Source organism: Poromitra crassiceps (genome assembly GCF_964638095.1).
Source record: "Poromitra crassiceps genome assembly, chromosome: 13".
NCBI lineage: Eukaryota > Metazoa > Chordata > Actinopteri > Beryciformes > Melamphaidae > Poromitra > Poromitra crassiceps.
The window spans coordinates 2912483-2931953 of record NC_139644.1 but is presented as its reverse complement, the minus strand read 5'-3'; the positions used below and the strand labels follow the sequence as shown (position 1 = coordinate 2931953).

The 19471-nt window shown below is 42.0% G+C and overlaps 1 protein-coding gene across 2 annotated transcripts in view; it reads right to left on the bottom strand.

The window, feature by feature from the left end:
* Window positions 1–19471, bottom strand: part of cdc27 (cell division cycle 27) — an 89367-nt gene that overhangs the window by 60561 nt on the left and 9335 nt on the right. For both annotated transcript variants that reach the window (XM_083649420.1, XM_083649421.1), the window contains exons 2-5: window positions 14285–14360; window positions 13585–13732; window positions 7291–7416; window positions 4604–4701 (exon numbers count right to left, since the gene is read on the bottom strand). In XM_083649420.1, coding sequence (XP_083505546.1) covers window positions 4604–4701; window positions 7291–7416; window positions 13585–13732; window positions 14285–14360 — 448 coding nt within the window. The remainder of the gene's footprint in view (window positions 1–4603; window positions 4702–7290; window positions 7417–13584; window positions 13733–14284; window positions 14361–19471) is intronic.

Sequence of the window (19471 nt, the reverse complement as noted above, 5' to 3'; positions counted from 1 at the left end):
TCCTTGCCAATACCCAGCCCTAATCACGATACGATATTATATTATATATTGAATCTTTGGACAACAATAACTAAGGTATTTTCTGATATCACAACCATACACACTACACAGCCACCATACGTTAGTGATTCGATTCAGGGGCCTGCGATCGATATGAGACTATGATTGCCTGATTGTATGGAGTGAAACTGATTGTGTTTTGTTCTATGTGCTGCTGAAAACCAGTTTTTAACTGAGTCAGGCCAGATTTAATTTGTAACACTTGTAATGTCTCTTTTAATGTTAATGTATTCACCTTATGTTCAGACCTTACAGTGGGCCAAATTCTTCCGGGTCCTTTTAACACTTCCGGCGGTCACGGCGCAAAATAAGAGAGTTGTTTTTGGAGCGGACAGTGCAGGGGGTAAAATAAAGAACGTAGCCTACTACTTTGAGCTCGGTACACAGCAAGCAAGCGAGTATCCACTGTTAGCCAGGTCAGATAACATTATCGTCGATAATGACGAGCACTTTATTGTAAAACATACCTGGACTCCAACAAAGAAAGCTTCAGATGGTTTTCTCTCCTCCGAGGCAGCGCGAGCCACTTAACGTCAATAAGACCCGCAGACTTTAACGTAATTCCCTGGAATGCGTGATTTAACGAGCCAGTTACATGGCGTTGCATTCTTAGACATTGCCGTTTGCTTTTATGTGGTATGTTACATACAATTGGCTAAATGATTAGTTAATTCAGAGTTAGATGATATATTGGAGCAGCGCAGCCATTTTTTATTTTATTTTATTATTATTTTTAGCCAGAAGTTTTGATACGGCCACACAACAGGGTCAAATGGGCGTGGCTACATAAGGTGAATAACTGAACTGAACTGAATCATGCGCCCAGAGCTCAGCAGTTCTCACGATCCAGATTTTTTATTTAACTGCTCTCAGTCTGACACAGCCGTCAAGGTCGTCACCAATACAAGCTTGGTAGGGATGCCAGGTTAACCACCGAGGACAGTTTTGAGTGGTTACGCTTGTCGGTCTATTCACCACGCCTACTTTTTCTCTCTAGAGACTTTCTCTCTAGACTCTCTAGACTTTCTCTCTAGACTACTTTTTCTCTCTAGTTAGATGAAATTGTATTTGTTCTTCCGGTTCAGCGCTAGTTGGCGACCAATTTCAAAACAAAACGTCACTATGAATGACGTTTGTCAACATTCAGAAGCTACACTGCGGCCAACTTCAGTTACATGCTCATAGAGTTACTGCTGCAAGGAGGCGATGGCTGTACCCAGTCGGCATTTAACGTTAATTACAAAAGAACGTCGACAGTGTTTTCTCACTGCCAGTAGCCTACAGTGGGGTTTGACAGATAGCTAGTCCGACCGGTCAGCACAGCCAGCGCTCTCAGTCCTCGCTGCTCGTTAAACATTTCCAAATAGGCGTTATTCTGATAAACTGGTCACATATTTGGAATGTTATGTTCTCACCCGAAAAAATATTAAAACTTTAAAACAGTTAGTTTTTTTGCTTGAAAACAGTTTTTTGGCAAGTCTAAAACTACGGTAGGCGTAATCTACTTCCGTGTAGGGATGTCACGATACCAAAATTATGAGTTAGATACCGATACCTGCCTAAGTATCTCGATACCGATACTGAAACGATACCACGGCAAAAAACTAAAACATCAGGAAAAGTATTGGAATAAATAGAGGGGACAAAACATGGAACTTAAAACTTATTTTATTGATTTAACAAGGTAATGCACAGCCATGTAGTCATTTTACTACATGCTGGTAGTACTGCCACCACGTGTGGCGCTGAACATGTTAGAACTTTTATTATCTAGTGTAAAATTAACATAATCTCTCCTGTAAACATATTTTAAAGGAATGTCAACCGTTTAAACTTATAAATAATATAAATAAAATATATTTTCACACAGCTGCTACACTATTATAGCTATTTGTTTGATCCAAAAAAAGTACTCTGTACTTGCAGCTCCTAAGCTTCATTAACATGAAGTGCCTGATTTATGGTTAATCTAGTAATATATATTATTTTCACACATAAATGTAGGCTTATTATGTGGTGTATTCCCAGCCCCCCCCCCCCCCCCCCCATACGTGTAGGCTAGGTGTTTTTTACAATGAATTCGTATATCATTAATAATTGGGATTATTGTAAATATTAGGATAGGTGAGATCAGATGACTGCTTACCATGTAAAAGCTTTAATAACACTGGCATTGAGGACCATAGTGTTATTAAATATTGTACATGGTATGCAGTCATCTGATGTCCCCTCCCCTAAACGTTACATGTCATGACTTTCTCCTTGGCAGAGATCTGTGCTCCAGCACATTGCCTCGTGTTTCACTGTAAACGAGTAGGCTATTGTGACAAGCGAACTTTTTCAGTGAAACAAGTTCGCTTGTCACACAATACTCGTTGGACTTATTTGAGGGCATGTATGTTTATCGTTCACGTTCGCTAACCTGTCGGTCTTTAAACTCTTTGAACAGGTCGGGGTGCCTGTCGGCAAGATGTTTAGCCAGGTTCGATCAGTGTTTGATCCTTTCGCTTGCGTCACGTTGAAGCACCTTTTACACACTGGTTTGGATGTGTCCACGGGCTTGCCTTCGCTGTCGGCAACGTAAGCAAAATATTTCCATATTTCGCTTCGTGCATCTGCTTTTTCTACAAGCGTTGGTCGGCTTGCAAGACTAGAAGAAGCCGCTGCCATTTTCGCTGCGTCTGTCCTGTGTGTCGGGGTGCTGTAGTGAGGACTGAATGACTGTGGCCAGAGAGCGAGCAGAGAGGGAAGAGAGGAAAGTCGACACGCCCCCACATGAAGCAGACAGAGTCAGAGACGAGCTTTTTTTCACTTTTCACGAGTCACCATTGGTTCAAGGCAAGGCTGTGTTGCCTTCACGTGAGGTGGGAGACAGGCTCTCAACTGTAATGCCGCTGTGTCTCTCTCCTCCGCTAACAAACACCACGGTCGCACACTGACGCAACCCATGACATTTTTTTAAGTATCGGTACTAAATTAACGTGGTATAGTATCCTTTTTAACGGCAGGGAACCGCGGTACCATACTAATACCGGTATACCGTGCAACCCTACTTCCGTGTCTAAAACGGAAAGACGATTACAAAATGACATCATGCAGAAGCGTCCTTATATGGACAAAGAATAAGGTGAATAAAATACTCTGCATACAGTCCTTTCTCCTCCAGTCAGGCAGCCCCTCCCCTCCCTGCTCACTCAATCAGTGCGCTCACAACACTGCACTCACTGGCTCTGTCTCGCTCAGCCTCACATAACATTATGCAACATTATGACACCATTACTTTAAAGGGGAACTTACCAACCAGATATATAACAAAACGGCATGCTGCTTGATTTGAAAAAACCTATGGGAAAAACCAAGAAATGACGTATCCTCCTGTCTATACTAGACTCTTTGGCTGTGCTCAGCTCAGGAATTTTTTCCGGAAATCGACGCCATTACAGTTTGCCCACCGCCTCGAAAATAATTTATATGAGAGCTGCAATATCTTTATAAATATCAACAACTAGCCAACGCTGGTGGCCTGTATGGAAACAGCGTTGCTCAAAATGGTTGAAAGTTATATCAATTTGGCCATTCAGTGGCGAACTAGAAATTGAATTATTTTTCTCCCATGTGTGTGTGTGGCTTGTCTAACTTGCGTTAAAAGAGAGCACAGCACAATAGTCAGGACAAACGCCCCGCTCTCACGCTCATGTAATCACAATGCAAGATTTCTCCACGTCATTCCCTCATCCAACTTGCCATATACCGTGCCGTGCCTTTGCTGCCGCAGCCCCTGTCCTGTGGAACAGCATCCCCACCTCTATCAGGCTCGACCCCTCGATAGAGGCCTTCAAATCAAACCTGAAAACCCATTTCTACCTGCTAGCATTTCCTGATTCTAGACGATTCATGCTTTCAGTTTTGTTCTCTTGGGTGACACCTATGGCGATGAGTGGTAATTGCAGGTGAGATCCAAACTGTCAATGGGCTCACTATCAGATAGATAGTGACTTTAATTAAATCAGGATTCTGAGAATAAAGTCAGAATTCTGAAAATAAAGTCAGAAGATTTGAGATTAAAGAGAATTATCAGATTAAAGTCAGAATTTTGAGGGGGAAAGAAGCATACTATATGTGACATCACTGATGATGTCGCTGATATTATCGATGGTGTACCGGAATTTGAATGTCTATGTCTCCTAGATTTTTGTGACGTCAAAAATCGCGTCACAAGCCAAAAAAGGTTGGGAACCCCTGGAGTAGCATGTGCTTTTATCACAGCTAAGTCCGATAGCAACTATAGTTACCATCAATGTTAGCCACCACTAATTAAATACTCAATATCGGTATTTGGTATCGGCAAGTACCCAAGTACTCATACCTCGTCTACAAAAAAGTGGTATCGGTGCATCCCTAGTGGTTACCATGAAAACAAAACGTGGTAACCATGGAAACGGGTTTGATTCAGATCAGATTTAATCTTAAAGCCTTTATCAGCTGTGCCTGCGCATGTGTGTATGCGGGTGTGTGTAGATGTGTAAGTGCGTGTGTTTCTTACCTAGATGGCAGAGGTTCTGGAAAGGCGACCAGAGGAAGGGATTGAGAGTTAAACTCCTCTGAAAACACTCTGCACCTTTAGCAACACGATCTGTCTTACTGCTCACAGAGACAGACAAGGAGAGAGAAAGACGACAGGGAGACAGAGAGACATACAGTTTATGTAACCCATAAATGAATTTCATAGTTTCATTTGGTTCAGGGCTGTGCAGTGAGACCGTTTTGTCGGCATATGCTATTAAGAATGATTCTGTGCAGGCTGTATAAACTCAGGTAAGATGGTTTCGCTTTCCATGATTAGCCATTATGGAAATCATCTTAACACTTTGAGTGCCACGGCCCTTGGGCAAAAGGTTGCTTGCTGTGCCACATAGGCCGCAATGCATTTTAAAACAGTCATATAATTTCTTTAATAATTACTATGTAAACACTGAACACGCACAAATAATGATGAGACTCTCTTCTATCACCTGCAAAAAAAAGTTTATTGATCCCATTTTCCGTTCTTTAGTTATGAGCCGGAGAAGATAGCTTGATTGAACCAAAAACAGACATTTTTTTCTACGAGCTGAGATAATGAGCCTTTTGTGAAATTAAACATTTCAAGCACATCACTGACTCTGAAGCTAATTTTCTGATGTCTGGGTCTGTCTGGGTGAAGTGTATGCTGCTCTGCGTGCTCTGCGTGCCCCCCCCCCCCTCAACTGCACATGCCTCCTCCTGGGTGTGTCTTATGTGTCTGGTGGCTCTCTGCTGCTGCACACACAGTGAATGGTGCGCGACATCCAGCTTTTTGGTTCCGCGTGTGTTTGTCACGGGCCACAATGCTTCCAGTTGAAAATAATAAGGCTGATTATGCGAATGTGCTGTCGCAGAAGGACACGGAGGTGCTCAGTTGTGACAGCGGATGCAGCTGCTGCGGGCACAGCTGGCGTTTGGCTTCATGCATGTCGATGCATACGGACGGATGCGATGCGATTTCCTTTTTCCCCAGCGACTTCTTCTGTGTGTTTGGCTCGTTTGGCTCCACTTTCTCTTATCAGGAGAGTGCTGTCGCCACCTAATGGGGTTTGTAAAATAGGTTATAGACCTCCAATAGCTACAATATTGTAAGAGGCGATGTAAGAAGCTTAGATCGACACCCCCCCGTCAAAAAAACAATTTGGAGTTACTGACGACATTTGGCGTCGCTGGCAGCCTACGGTAAATTTCTAATGACGCCATATGGCGTCGCTGGCACTCAATGTGTTAACTGAGTTTATACAGCCAGGCCAAATCTCATACGTTTATGGATAGTATTAATTCATAATTATTGATAACCATATTTGGAACCAAACCAGCTCCTAAAACGCACAACACAGCCGCCTGCTTCACCTACTGCCCGAGCCTGACGGACTACCCCCATTGATTATGAATGGAGCGCAGGGGGACCACTGCGTCTCGTCGGACTCTGTCTGAATGTAGCGTTATTGCCCAGCCCCTTGGGCAGTGTTTCCCAAACTATGGTTCGGGACCCAATTTGGGTCACAGACCCGTGGGGGGTGGGTCGCCAACTGGTCGTCATGGCAACTCATTATTACTAGGGGTGCTCCGATGACCTTTTTGCCACTGATCACAGATCATCGATTGCCTATGAGAAATATCTGCTCGACCAATCACCGATTACAGATTATTATTATTTTAAGCAGCTATAGCAGTCTATTACATGATTTTTTGTGTGTGAGATAATTGGAGCACAAGACTGTGTTGAACTAAATGGCTAGTAGTTCAGTCCAGTTCCCTCAGTTCAGTTTATAAAGGAACAAAAATATTCCACTTCGGGATTTCCATGTTACCAGTTCAATGCAGTTCAGTTCACTCAACAAAAATACTCCATTCCGGGATTTCCCTGTTACACAAGAAAAATAACTTTGACTCAAGGAAACTATTTTATAGAGTTATAAGCTAAAGCAGCTAAAGCAAACCGGAGCTATTAAGGTTACGAGGATACACGCAAATATGGATCAAACGCAGACTTAACACCAGGCAAATGCCTCGGTAGGCGGGAGGACTGGAGGTAACGTCTCTCTGCTGAGTCTGCTCTACTCGCCAGCTGATTTGTGTGATTCAAAGACACAAGCCAGTTGACAGTCTGGTGTGGTGTGTGGAGGTGAGTAAAAAAAACACACTGACGAAAGCAAAGCGTGTGATTTGCTACACAATGATATAAACGTTGGAGCACAATATGAAAGTTAAACGATAGACATTGAAGATATGAAAATGGGCTGCCTCATGTTTCTCACGTGCAGCATGATCGGCTATGCAATCGGCGACAATAAAGTAATATCTGCAATCAGCCGATCGCATATTTGAGGTCAAAATCAGCCGATACAGATTGCGTGCCGATCGATCGGAGCACCTCTAGTAGCGGGTATTGGGGACTGTTGGGTGGCAATGAATGGCCAGGGCGATGACGAACGACCGGATGAGCAAGGCCAGCAGCAATACAAGTCGATGATGGTCTCCTGCAGGGCCAACAGCCGCGAGGAGGATCAAGAAAGGCCATCAGAGTTGACGGGACTCAGGCCAGAGATGCTGTTTATATCCTTTGTGTATGATTCTTTATGTTGTTTTATGATTGACCGTTCTACATACATATTTATATTTATTTATATACATAAATATATACAGTATATATATATACTTTACCAGTAGATGTGTCCCAGTAGTGACAGGGTAAAGGAGGCGGAGTCTCCAAACTCTGTGATGATGTCATCCTGACTCTTCTGTTTATTCAGCACCCCACCAATCAGAACCTGTTCTCCCTCCGCCAGCCTGACAGAAGGACAAGACATATGAAACTAAACGACCTAAGGCAGGGGTTCCCAAACTTTTTTGGTCAAATTCCGGTAGACCATCGATAATATCATCAGCGACATCATCACATAGGCTTCTTTTCCCCTGCAGAATTCTGACTTTAATCTGAGAATTCTGACTTTAATCCCAAAGAAATCTGATTTTTTTCTCAAAATTCTGACAGTAACTTCGAATTTTGACTTTAATCTCAGAATTCTGACTTTATTCTTAGAATCCTGATTTAAAGTTATAATCTAAAAGATTTTCATCTAAAAAAATAGTCACTCACAATGTTGATTGAGGCTATGTCCATTTGGATGAAGCCTTTGCAGTATATTGTGACATTATGTGACATTACACTGTTTGGATCTCACCTGCAATTACCACCCACCACCATAGGTGTCACCCAAGATAACACAACTGAAATCTTAGAGATTTATCACTTTAAACAAAAACAAACAAAAAAACAAATAAAAATTAAGTGACCCTAATCATCTTCGGTAATATTTAATTGTGTGTGGTGTAAAAAAAAAAAAAAAAAAAATTTCAGGTGACCCCAGGGAACCACTGACCTAAGGCATCCAGACCAGTGGTACCAACCATGTCCTGCTAGCTTGTCAGAAATAAGGCTAAATAACGCTCCAAATTCAGTGATGCAAACTCATGTATGGTGAAAAAAGTGAGAGATGTACGGCAGGGGTTGTGCCGTGGGGAGGGGTGTGTCGCGCCGAGGGGCAGGCGGCACACTGCACCACTGCAAGTTATTTCACTATTTCTCTATAAAACTTGTCCATTGACAAGAACAACGAAAGCAACCGACACATTTCTGTGCTGAATGAGTGAATATTCAACAAACTGCAGCATTATTCATCTATAAAGGAGAACTGTGGAACACCCCAGGGGTCACCTGGTACAAAAACAATATGGTAGCTCAGTGGGCACGGTTTTATTACAATTTACTCCTAAACTGTACCCATGGATTAGTAAACCATGTGCACAGATTTGTAATATATACTGGTAACATCAAAGAGGGACTTTTAGGCCTCTATACAGTGAGCCAGAGCCATTACACACAGCTTGGCTACATACTGTGAACTCTAATAACCATTAGGCACTTGAGCATATGTGAATCATAACCACATAGGTTTAATTTATGATCCAATGTGTGTTTTGGTGACCTTACTCCCTATACATCATGCTTGTAGAAAATGCATTACATGTTATATGTAACTCTGTGGGCTCTAGTGTCATGACATGTTATATGTAACTCTGTGGGCTCTAGTGTCATGACATGTTATATGTAACTCTGTGGGCTCTAGTGTCATGACATGTTATATGTAACTATGTGTGCTCTAGTGTCATTACATGTTATATGTAACTCTGTGGGCTCTAGTGTCATGACATGTTATATGTAACTATGTGTGCCGCTCTAGTGTCATGACATGTTATATGTAACTCTGTGGGCTCTAGTGTCATGACATGTTATATGTAACTATGTGTGCCGCTCTAGTGTCATGACATGTTATATGTAACTCTGTGGGCTCTAGTGTCATGACATGTTATATGTAACTCTGTGGGCTCTAGTGTCATGACATGTTATATGTAACTATGTGTGCCGCTCTAGTGTCATGACATGTTATATGTAACTATGTGTGCCGCTCTAGTGTCATGACATGTTATATGTAACTATGTGTGCCGCTCTAGTGTCATGACATGTTATATGTAACTCTGTGGGCTCTAGTGTCATGACATGTTATATGTAACTCTGTGGGCTCTAGTGTCATTACATGTTATATGTAACTCTGTGGGCCGCTCTAGTGTCATGACATGTTATATGTAACTCTGTGGGCTCTAGTGTCATGACATGTTATATGTAACTCTGTGGGCTCTAGTGTCATGACATGTTATATGTAACTCTGTGGGCTCTAGTGTCATTACATGTTATATGTAACTATGTGTGCCGCTCTAGTGTCATGACATGTTATATGTAACTATGTGTGCCGCTCTAGTGTCATTACATGTTATATGTAACTCTGTGGGCCGCTCTAGTGTCATTACATGTTATATGTAACTATGTGTGCCGCTCTAGTGTCATGACATGTTATATGTAACTATGTGTGCCGCTCTAGTGTCATTACATGTTATATGTAACTATGTGTGCCGCTCTAGTGTCATGACATGTTATATGTAACTATGTGTGCCGCTCTAGTGTCATGACATGTTATATGTAACTCTGTGGGCTCTAGTGTCATGACATGTTATATGTAACTCTGTGGGCTCTAGTGTCATGACATGTTATATGTAACTCTGTGGGCCGCTCTAGTGTCATTACATGTTATATGTAACTATGTGTGCCGCTCTAGTGTCATGACATGTTATATGTAACTCTGTGGGCTCTAGTGTCATGACATGTTATATGTAACTCTGTGGGCTCTAGTGTCATGACATGTTATATGTAACTCTGTGGGCTCTAGTGTCATGACATGTTATATGTAACTCTGTGGGCTCTAGTGTCATTACATGTTATATGTAACTATGTGTGCCGCTCTAGTGTCATGACATGTTATATGTAACTCTGTGGGCTCTAGTGTCATGACATGTTATATGTAACTCTGTGGGCTCTAGTGTCATGACATGTTATATGTAACTCTGTGGGCTCTAGTGTCATGACATGTTATATGTAACTATGTGTGCCGCTCTAGTGTCATGACATGTTATATGTAACTCTGTGGGCTCTAGTGTCATGACATGTTATATGTAACTCTGTGGGCTCTAGTGTCATGACATGTTATATGTAACTATGTGTGCCGCTCTAGTGTCATGACATGTTATATGTAACTATGTGTGCCGCTCTAGTGTCATGACATGTTATATGTAACTATGTGTGCCGCTCTAGTGTCATGACATGTTATATGTAACTCTGTGGGCTCTAGTGTCATGACATGTTATATGTAACTCTGTGGGCTCTAGTGTCATTACATGTTATATGTAACTATGTGTGCCGCTCTAGTGTCATTACATGTTATATGTAACTCTGTGGGCCGCTCTAGTGTCATGACATGTTATATGTAACTATGTGTGCCGCTCTAGTGTCATGACATGTTATATGTAACTCTGTGGGCTCTAGTGTCATTACATGTTATATGTAACTCTGTGGGCCGCTCTAGTGTCATGACATGTTATATGTAACTCTGTGGGCTCTAGTGTCATGACATGTTATATGTAACTCTGTGGGCTCTAGTGTCATGACATGTTATATGTAACTATGTGTGCCGCTCTAGTGTCATGACATGTTATATGTAACTCTGTGGGCTCTAGTGTCATTACATGTTATATGTAACTCTGTGGGCCGCTCTAGTGTCATGACATGTTATATGTAACTCTGTGGGCTCTAGTGTCATGACATGTTATATGTAACTCTGTGGGCTCTAGTGTCATGACATGTTATATGTAACTCTGTGGGCTCTAGTGTCATGACATGTTATATGTAACTCTGTGGGCTCTAGTGTCATGACATGTTATATGTAACTCTGTGGGCTCTAGTGTCATGACATGTTATATGTAACTATGTGTGCCGCTCTAGTGTCATGACATGTTATATGTAACTCTGTGGGCTCTAGTGTCATGACATGTTATATGTAACTATGTGTGCCGCTCTAGTGTCATGACATGTTATATGTAACTATGTGTGCCGCTCTAGTGTCATGACATGTTATATGTAACTATGTGTGCCGCTCTAGTGTCATGACATGTTATATGTAACTCTGTGGGCTCTAGTGTCATGACATGTTATATGTAACTCTGTGGGCTCTAGTGTCATTACATGTTATATGTAACTATGTGTGCCGCTCTAGTGTCATGACATGTTATATGTAACTCTGTGGGCTCTAGTGTCATGACATGTTATATGTAACTCTGTGGGCTCTAGTGTCATGACATGTTATATGTAACTCTGTGGGCTCTAGTGTCATGACATGTTATATGTAACTCTGTGGGCTCTAGTGTCATGACATGTTATATGTAACTCTGTGGGCTCTAGTGTCATGACATGTTATATGTAACTATGTGTGCCGCTCTAGTGTCATGACATGTTATATGTAACTCTGTGGGCTCTAGTGTCATGACATGTTATATGTAACTATGTGTGCCGCTCTAGTGTCATGACATGTTATATGTAACTCTGTGGGCTCTAGTGTCATGACATGTTATATGTAACTCTGTGGGCTCTAGTGTCATGACATGTTATATGTAACTCTGTGGGCTCTAGTGTCATGACATGTTATATGTAACTATGTGTGCCGCTCTAGTGTCATGACATGTTATATGTAACTATGTGTGCCGCTGTAGTGTCCTCGTTTGATGTTATCAAAAAGTGTCTGCCAAAAAAACAGTTGCCATCAAATAAATTGCAGCTTTTTAAACTTGTAAAAAAGACTGGATTGGTTATAATCCAGGGCTCAGAGCAGGTAGAAAATGCAGTAAAGGCTAACTCCGAAATATTTTCTTTGTTTTATATAAAAACCCATCCGTAAATAATGTTTATTATAGTCTAGTTTCTAGATCGAGGCCTCAACACAGATATTAGACATACCAAACACAAACATCAGAAACAATACTTCCTATAGGCTAACTATGTAAATGTAAGGTTATGCCCGATTACGCTTCAACTGCAAACACTTCTTTGGCCACAACTTATTCAGTGAATACAACAGAGGCTAAAGTCTCACAATAAGCCTTTGCTATTACCACGGACACAAAGTGTTTAACGTTCATCATAATGTACAAACGTTTAGCGTTTGTACATTATGATTGTTTGAACCAGATAAAAGGAGCTGTAACGTTAGATGGGTTCGCCGATTACTTGACACTTTAGCCGTTTTCCCACATACGTACCGGAAAATTACCTGTAAGTCAATATCGGACATTTCCCTGAATTTCCCTTCACACCTTCACGCTCGCATGTGAGAATCTAGCAGCGAAATTTCGTGTATGTTGGGGGGCGGGGGGAGGGGGGAGCTTATTTGGGGGGTCGGGTTTAGATCAATAAGGTGTTTTCGGGTTGTCCTTGGGCTGCAAACTCATTTAAAGTATGCAAATCGAAGTTGTTTCTGACAAGAATAATGTCACGTTACTCCGGGACTGCTCAACCCATGACAGAGCCACTCTCCCCGGCTTGGCAGAGTGAAGCGCTCCGCCCGCGCGTCCCCGCTGCCTGGAGCACAGCGGCTCGTGCTCGCGCTCTAAAAGGCAGGCTCCCACACGCTGCTGCCTGGCCACTGGCCAGCAGAAAGTGCTCCAGACTCGGTGTGATAATACTGTAACAGCATTTGAGCTTATTCAGGTAAGATATTAATAATGTAATGACACATTCAGCGATAAACTGTCTACAATGAAGACATGTGTCAAATATGACAACGTGGTGTTCAGTATTTTAAGAGCACGGTTTTTTTTCATTTCCTGAAAAGTTGGCGATTTGGAGATAAGTGGCTTTCATTGCACAGCAACGAAATGCACGAAGCGAAATGTGGAAGTAGTTTGCTTTGATGTGCGCGAATGATTAGATGATGCAAGCTGGAAGTGAACGTTAAGCAACGTGTGTACACCTCGCCCATGATGAGAGAAGGACCGGTGTCGCGGAAAATGACTGGACCCGTTTCTCACTTGTGTGCCTATCGTGGCATACCGCTCTTCTGACTGGCTCGAAACTGGTGAAATGTCAGCGACGACGGGGTCGCGCTTATACCGGCACGACAACTTTCCCACATGCAGGCATTAGACCACGTTCCGGTCATTTAGCGGTACAAAGCGCATGTGGGAAAACGGCTTGTGTTAATAAAAGTTGTAAAACAACAAACGAGAGTCAGGCTTTAGGAAGCGCTCGAGGACCACATGTGATGTCAACAGCGGATGCTTGTCTTACTACGGCAACTCTTGAGGGACATACATAGCCGTGCATAGAGACTTCTGACTGGTTAATTCTAGGTTCGCCGGTCACACAACCAGCCCCCCCCCCCCCCCCCCACCCAGAATAACAGAAATCATCCAAATTGATGAAAAAAGTGGATTGCGCCGAAAAGCGCCTAGTTTGCATCCCTGCAAATGTAGGCAACATTTTGTGCAAAATTGTGTGTGTGCGTGTTGTCTTACTTGCTGAGCTCGACGCAGCACTTGGCCAGCAGGAATCGAACCTGCGGTGTTGAGCAGCTGTGAGCCTTCAGCAGCCTGTAGGCCTTATAAGGCTTCCCTGACCGGTAATAACATGTAGCCAAGAGGTAGAGAGACTCCTCTGAGTGCACTGAGAGAGAGAGAGAGAGAGAGAGAGAGAAGGAGGATAGAGAGGAAAAAACATTATCAAGCAATATTTTTTAACCTTATAGATTAAATTGCGCTGAGTTTTAGCTGTTGAGTGTTTTCTAAATTAAAAAGAATTGACTTGTCGTCTGGGAAATGAGTCGCCACTTGCATCCCTAATCCTAATGTTAATTTAAATTCAAATTTCAAACGACCAAAACTTTTAACTGGCGACCGAATAAATCCGACCCAAAGTCTATAAATCCCCCCATCTGAAGAACATATGGGGGGAATTTCCCCCTAGTTTGCAAAGTGAATTTCAGGCCCTGTAATTTGTAGTTTTCTTCCAAATCCTACTAACATTATAATAATATTAGTAGGATTTGGAAGAAAACTAGTTTCATGATACAAGGCTGAATATGGTGCTGTTGAATCAGACAACAGAGGCTAGAAGAGGAAGCGAGCAACCACCGGACCAGAGCCACGTTTCAGCCTCGATAGAGTGCCTGTAGCCGGGGGAGGCTGGCTGACAAACAGGCAGACAGACAGGTCTTACCCTCCGCGTAGAGTCTCTCAGCCAGGAAGACAGCGTCCAGGTAGGCGTAGTGGTTCAGAGCCTGCCACACTGCAGCCTAAGCACACGCACACACGCACGCATGAACGCACACACACACACACGCGCACGCACACACAGAGATACCATGCATCACCTTCACAGCCCTCTAAAATACTGTCATAGTGACCACAGAGTAGGGCTGCACAATCAATCAAATAATGTATTAATTGTCAGAATCAGAATAACTTTATTGATCCCCGAGGGGAAATTGAGTCATGCTACAGTGTTTCTGCTAAGAAAAACAGGTGCAGGACGTGTCCTGCAAGATTTCAAATTACCGTACAGGACAAGTGGGATAAATTCTGGACAGACACACATTAAATCCGTGTTTATTGAGCTTAAAAACAATTGATATAGGGTTAGGCTATAAAGAATGACATAATTAGGTCATTAAAACATGAATAATATTCATTTATTTAATAGAAGGATGTGTGTGCCTGTGAATGCGTGTGCATCCCATTTTAATACAATTAATTAATTGCGTCGGGAGATAATTTACAGGACACGTGTCCTGCATATGTTCATTTGCCGGACTTTGATTAATTTTACAGGACAATGTCCTGCAATTACAGGACAAAGGAAACCCTGATGCTACAGTTGCCCCGATTAACGATGCCTGGTTGCCCCGCGCAAAAAAATAACATTTCTTGGCCTTTGGTTGCCACAGTGGCCACCCCATTTTAACATGTAAAAAAATATGCACAGGAGCAAACAGCAAAATATGCACCAAATAAATATTTTTTTAATACTTGTAAGTGACATGCATGTGACATTTCATTGCTGTTACAATCGGAACGATGTTGCTAATTGAGTGTTTCCCACAGGATTTTGAGAATTTGTGGTGGGGGACCGCAGACCCCCTAGGGGGGTGCGGGGGCATGCCCCCCCGTTAGATTTTTTTAAACATTTTAAAGTAAAATGCATGAATTTGGTGTACTTTGAGAAAGCTTAAGAGCAAAATTAAAAGGCTAGATCTATGAAGAACATGTCATCATTACTGTGCTGTGGGTTTACAATGACAAACTAAATTTCTCCCTATAGGTCAGGGATACTCAACTTGCTTTGCCACTTTCGTGAAATGATAGAAGGCGAGGGGCCAGTTAATAAACAAACAATATACATTTTTCTGTAGCGGATTGTAGGTTTTTGGGGTGTCAGCCGGAGTTTAGGCTGACAGTGTTGTGCACACCGGATAGTTAGTTAGGTTAAGTTAGTTGGGTTAAGTACATACATAAGTGCCTGGGTAGCGAGCAGATGGCGGTATTTGACAATTTAGCAGCTAAATCATAGATTATTGAAAGATATTCCATATTCCAGACTGAAATGCTATAACAGAAGTATTGGCCAGAATGACATGAACATTTATTGGACACTTATTCAGCGGATATCTTGCATGTTGCGTTCAGGTGCACTGTAAAAAAAAAAAAAAAAAAAATGTTTTCTTATTGTGGCGGTCAAAATATTATTGTGGCAGCCCGCCACAAATTCCTTTATGTATGGGAAACACTGTAATTACCAGATGGAACCCAGTAGACACTGCACGTGCGGTGTGTTTAGTAAAAATTTGTTTAGTAAAAATATATTATCTTTTTAGCAAATTATTAAATCTTCCTTTTTTCAATAGATTTTGACTGTTCTTGACATTGTGGCTCTACCCTCAAGACCAACCACTACAGGGAGAGAGGGAAAGAGAGAGAAATGTAACATCTTTTAGAGCTTACACAACTAATGTATGTCTTCGACATTATCTATATGCATCTTCGTAATATATCCCACTTCAAATGTTTTTTATATGCATTTCATTACATAGAAATATAATAGCCTATATTGCATGCTACAACAAAACCAACAGCAAATCAAACAAGACTGCAGTCACTTTAGCTGCAAAACAACTATTAGTCCTAACCTACCCTGTCATTTAAAAAAATCAACAGAGAAAAATGTGCTGGGTTAGTGCTGTAATAAGATAAAAATATTCCCTAATTACAAGCATACAGTATACGATTATACTATATTATAGGCTATTATACTTACTTTTCTGTCACATCTTTATTATTAAGCCGACTTATGATTGCATAGTATCTTAATTACCGTACTCAAAATATAAAGCGACTAAAAATGGCAACCATATTTTTATTTGGGCAACCAAAAGCTCCTGCCAGGTTGCCACCCTGGCAACCACTTTTCAAAGTTAATGTCGACCCCTGTACTGGTTTACTCACCAATTTGGCCCTCTTCCAAATAACCCAGCCACGTAACTACTAGGGATGTCGAAAATAATTTTTTTTCTAGAGCGACAACCAACCCTCATTAGCCGATTATTGATCGGTTAACCAAGAAGATTAAAATGCGCTATTTGACTGTCTGTGCCCCATTAAACAATTACCACACCAAATGCTTTTTTTTATGTTTATTTTTACATCTACAAGCTGAAAAAAACACTAACAAAACGAAAAGACAAGTTGAATCTTCCAGCACACTAAAAAAACATTCCTCCGATAGGCTACTGCGTAGGAGCTGCACACATTGCAGAAGGGAAGAAATCCATACTCACAATTCTCAAATGAATTATGTTACTGCAGGTGTCGGAATTAGTCTAATAAAACCAGCAGAAACTAATTTTAACACGTTAAGTGCCATAGCCGAGATATCTCGTCTTACATAATCCAACGCTTGAGTGCCAGAGCCGAGATATCTCGTCTTACATAAACATTTATTTTTTTTGACGGTGGGACATCAATCAACAACTTTTACATCTTCGAGATCACTATTGGAGCAAGAGAATGTGTATAATCTATTTTACCGACCCACTAAGTGTTGACAGTGCTCCCCCAGACGAGCGAAATCAAAGAAAAAACTGCCGCGGGAGCAAGCCATTCAAGGAAATGGCGAGGCGATTTTACAGTAATCCATTCCAGACTTGTCTTGCCCGAGAGCGGCCGCGCAGGCAGCAGCACACAGAGAGCGGAGAGCGATTTGCAAAATAGATTATAGGTGAAACACACTTTGAAACACCTCAGAAAGGCCAGAATCAACATCTGCCCATCGCCCACGCATTCCCCGGCCAATCTTGACTCGCACAAGGAGCGTCCGCACGCAGGCAAGCAGGCAGGCAGGCACGCAGGCAGGCAGGCAGCAGCAATGCGCTTCTGACACGCCCGCTGTAGAGCCAGGAGGAAGGAGGAGAAGACACACGGAGGGAGGAGTTTGAATGAGAGGGGTGTTTCCTGTTGTTATGGAGGAAATTACTGTTCAAAACTATTGTTTAGAATGTCTGACGGTCTTACTGATGCCAAAAATGAATGGTTAAAGTGACTGTTCTATCGAATTTCACAAAAAGCCATTTATCTCTGAATAAATTTCCAGACGCTGAAACCATGCTGTACTCAACGGTAGGGATGTTCATTTTGAAAATTTTCCAAAATCGATAATCGGTGAAAATTAACGATCAATTATCGATCATCGATTTTATTAATACTTAGAAAATTTTCAATATTTTCAAAAAAAAAAAAAAAAAATCATTTTTTTTTTTTTACAAAATGAATGCCTATGGCAGAAAATACGAAAGACAACGTGTTCTCCTCAATGAACTCTTTATTTCAATGTGTCTCCTCTCCAACACTGCTGTCCCCGGCGCATGCCGGTGTGAATTTCCCATGTTTAAAACAGTTTTGTTGGCACAAAGGCCCGTGCCCAGCCAGAAAACTAGAGACTATATGAAGCTCCACCTCACGTTAGTCGGCTGTGCAATGGAGTGGGGCGAGGAGGAACGAATTCCACCCAAACCTAGTCCACAAAAAAAAAAAAAAAAAAAAAAAAAAAAAAAATTAATAATTAAAAAATCGATCCAAATGCCACAGGATCGATTCCAATCCTTAACGATCGATTATCGATTTTCGATAATTGATGAACATCCCTACTCAACGGCTAATATCTACATAACTACTAACTCTACAAACTAACTCTTTTAGACAGAGAAAGCACACATTCTATTAGTTATTTTTAGATGATTGGTGTTCATGAATTCTTAACAGAAAATAATCCTCGGCTCTTGTAAAATGAGCCAGAATCCTCAAAAAAAAAACTGGCACAACTTACCTACAGGATGAAAAAATGGCTGGCACTCAATGTGTTAAAAGCAAATTTTTTTGTTTATGTTTATTTGTTTATTTGTCAGGACTGATGCACTCATCGCTCATTTACAACATTCTCACTAATCTAACAGTGGTTTACCTGCTTTTGAGATTTGCAAAAATAGTTTGCTTCTCTCTGCCCCCTTCTCCCCCTCTCTCTTCATCCACGATGAGGGCTGTTACAGCTATATGCTCTCTGTGTGTCCGGCTGCACAACATGACATGAGTAAGTACGAGTGCAGCAAGTCCGCACGCAGCTGTCAGTGTTTGCCCCAAACGCAGGCATCAGATGGAATACATACCAACAGCACAGAACCATCAGTATTTTGGGGAAAAGGACACTAATTTATATGTAGGCAGGCACAATGACCGATAAATAAAAAGTTGTTATAACGCAGTTTTGCGCAGCTGTCAGTCAGAGGCTGTAATTAATCATCCTACCTGTCTATCATGCAGTGCTGCGGGGCCGGGGGGGGGGGTGAAAAAATTAAGTCTGTCCAAACTTTTTACCGATCTAATCTCATCATGAGATGCAGGGACATATATATTAGTAGCCGATGTGTTTAGAAGAGCATTCTCACTCAGTCTTGCTATAGTGTAGCGTTATATTTGACATGCTTGCTATTTAAAGTGCCATGAGATTTGTTTGCGGAGCACATGGGCCATGGCGGCGGGGATGAAAGTCGCTGCGTGGAGAGAGAGGGGGGAGGGGGCTCAGAGCACTTTGGTCCCTGCTGGATCCTCATTTGACGCTCCAAAATCGAAACAGGTTCGGAGTACGGGCATCAACTAGGCACTTTGACGCGCATCAGAACGCTCTTGGTGCGCTTTCGGCCGTTTAACACATTGAGTGCCAGCGACGCCATATGGCGTCATTAGAAATTTACCGTAGGCTGCCAGCGACGCCAAATGGCGTCAATAACTCGAAATTGTTTTTTTGACGGGGGGGGGTGTCGATCTATGCCTCTTACATCGCCTCTTACAATATGAGAGC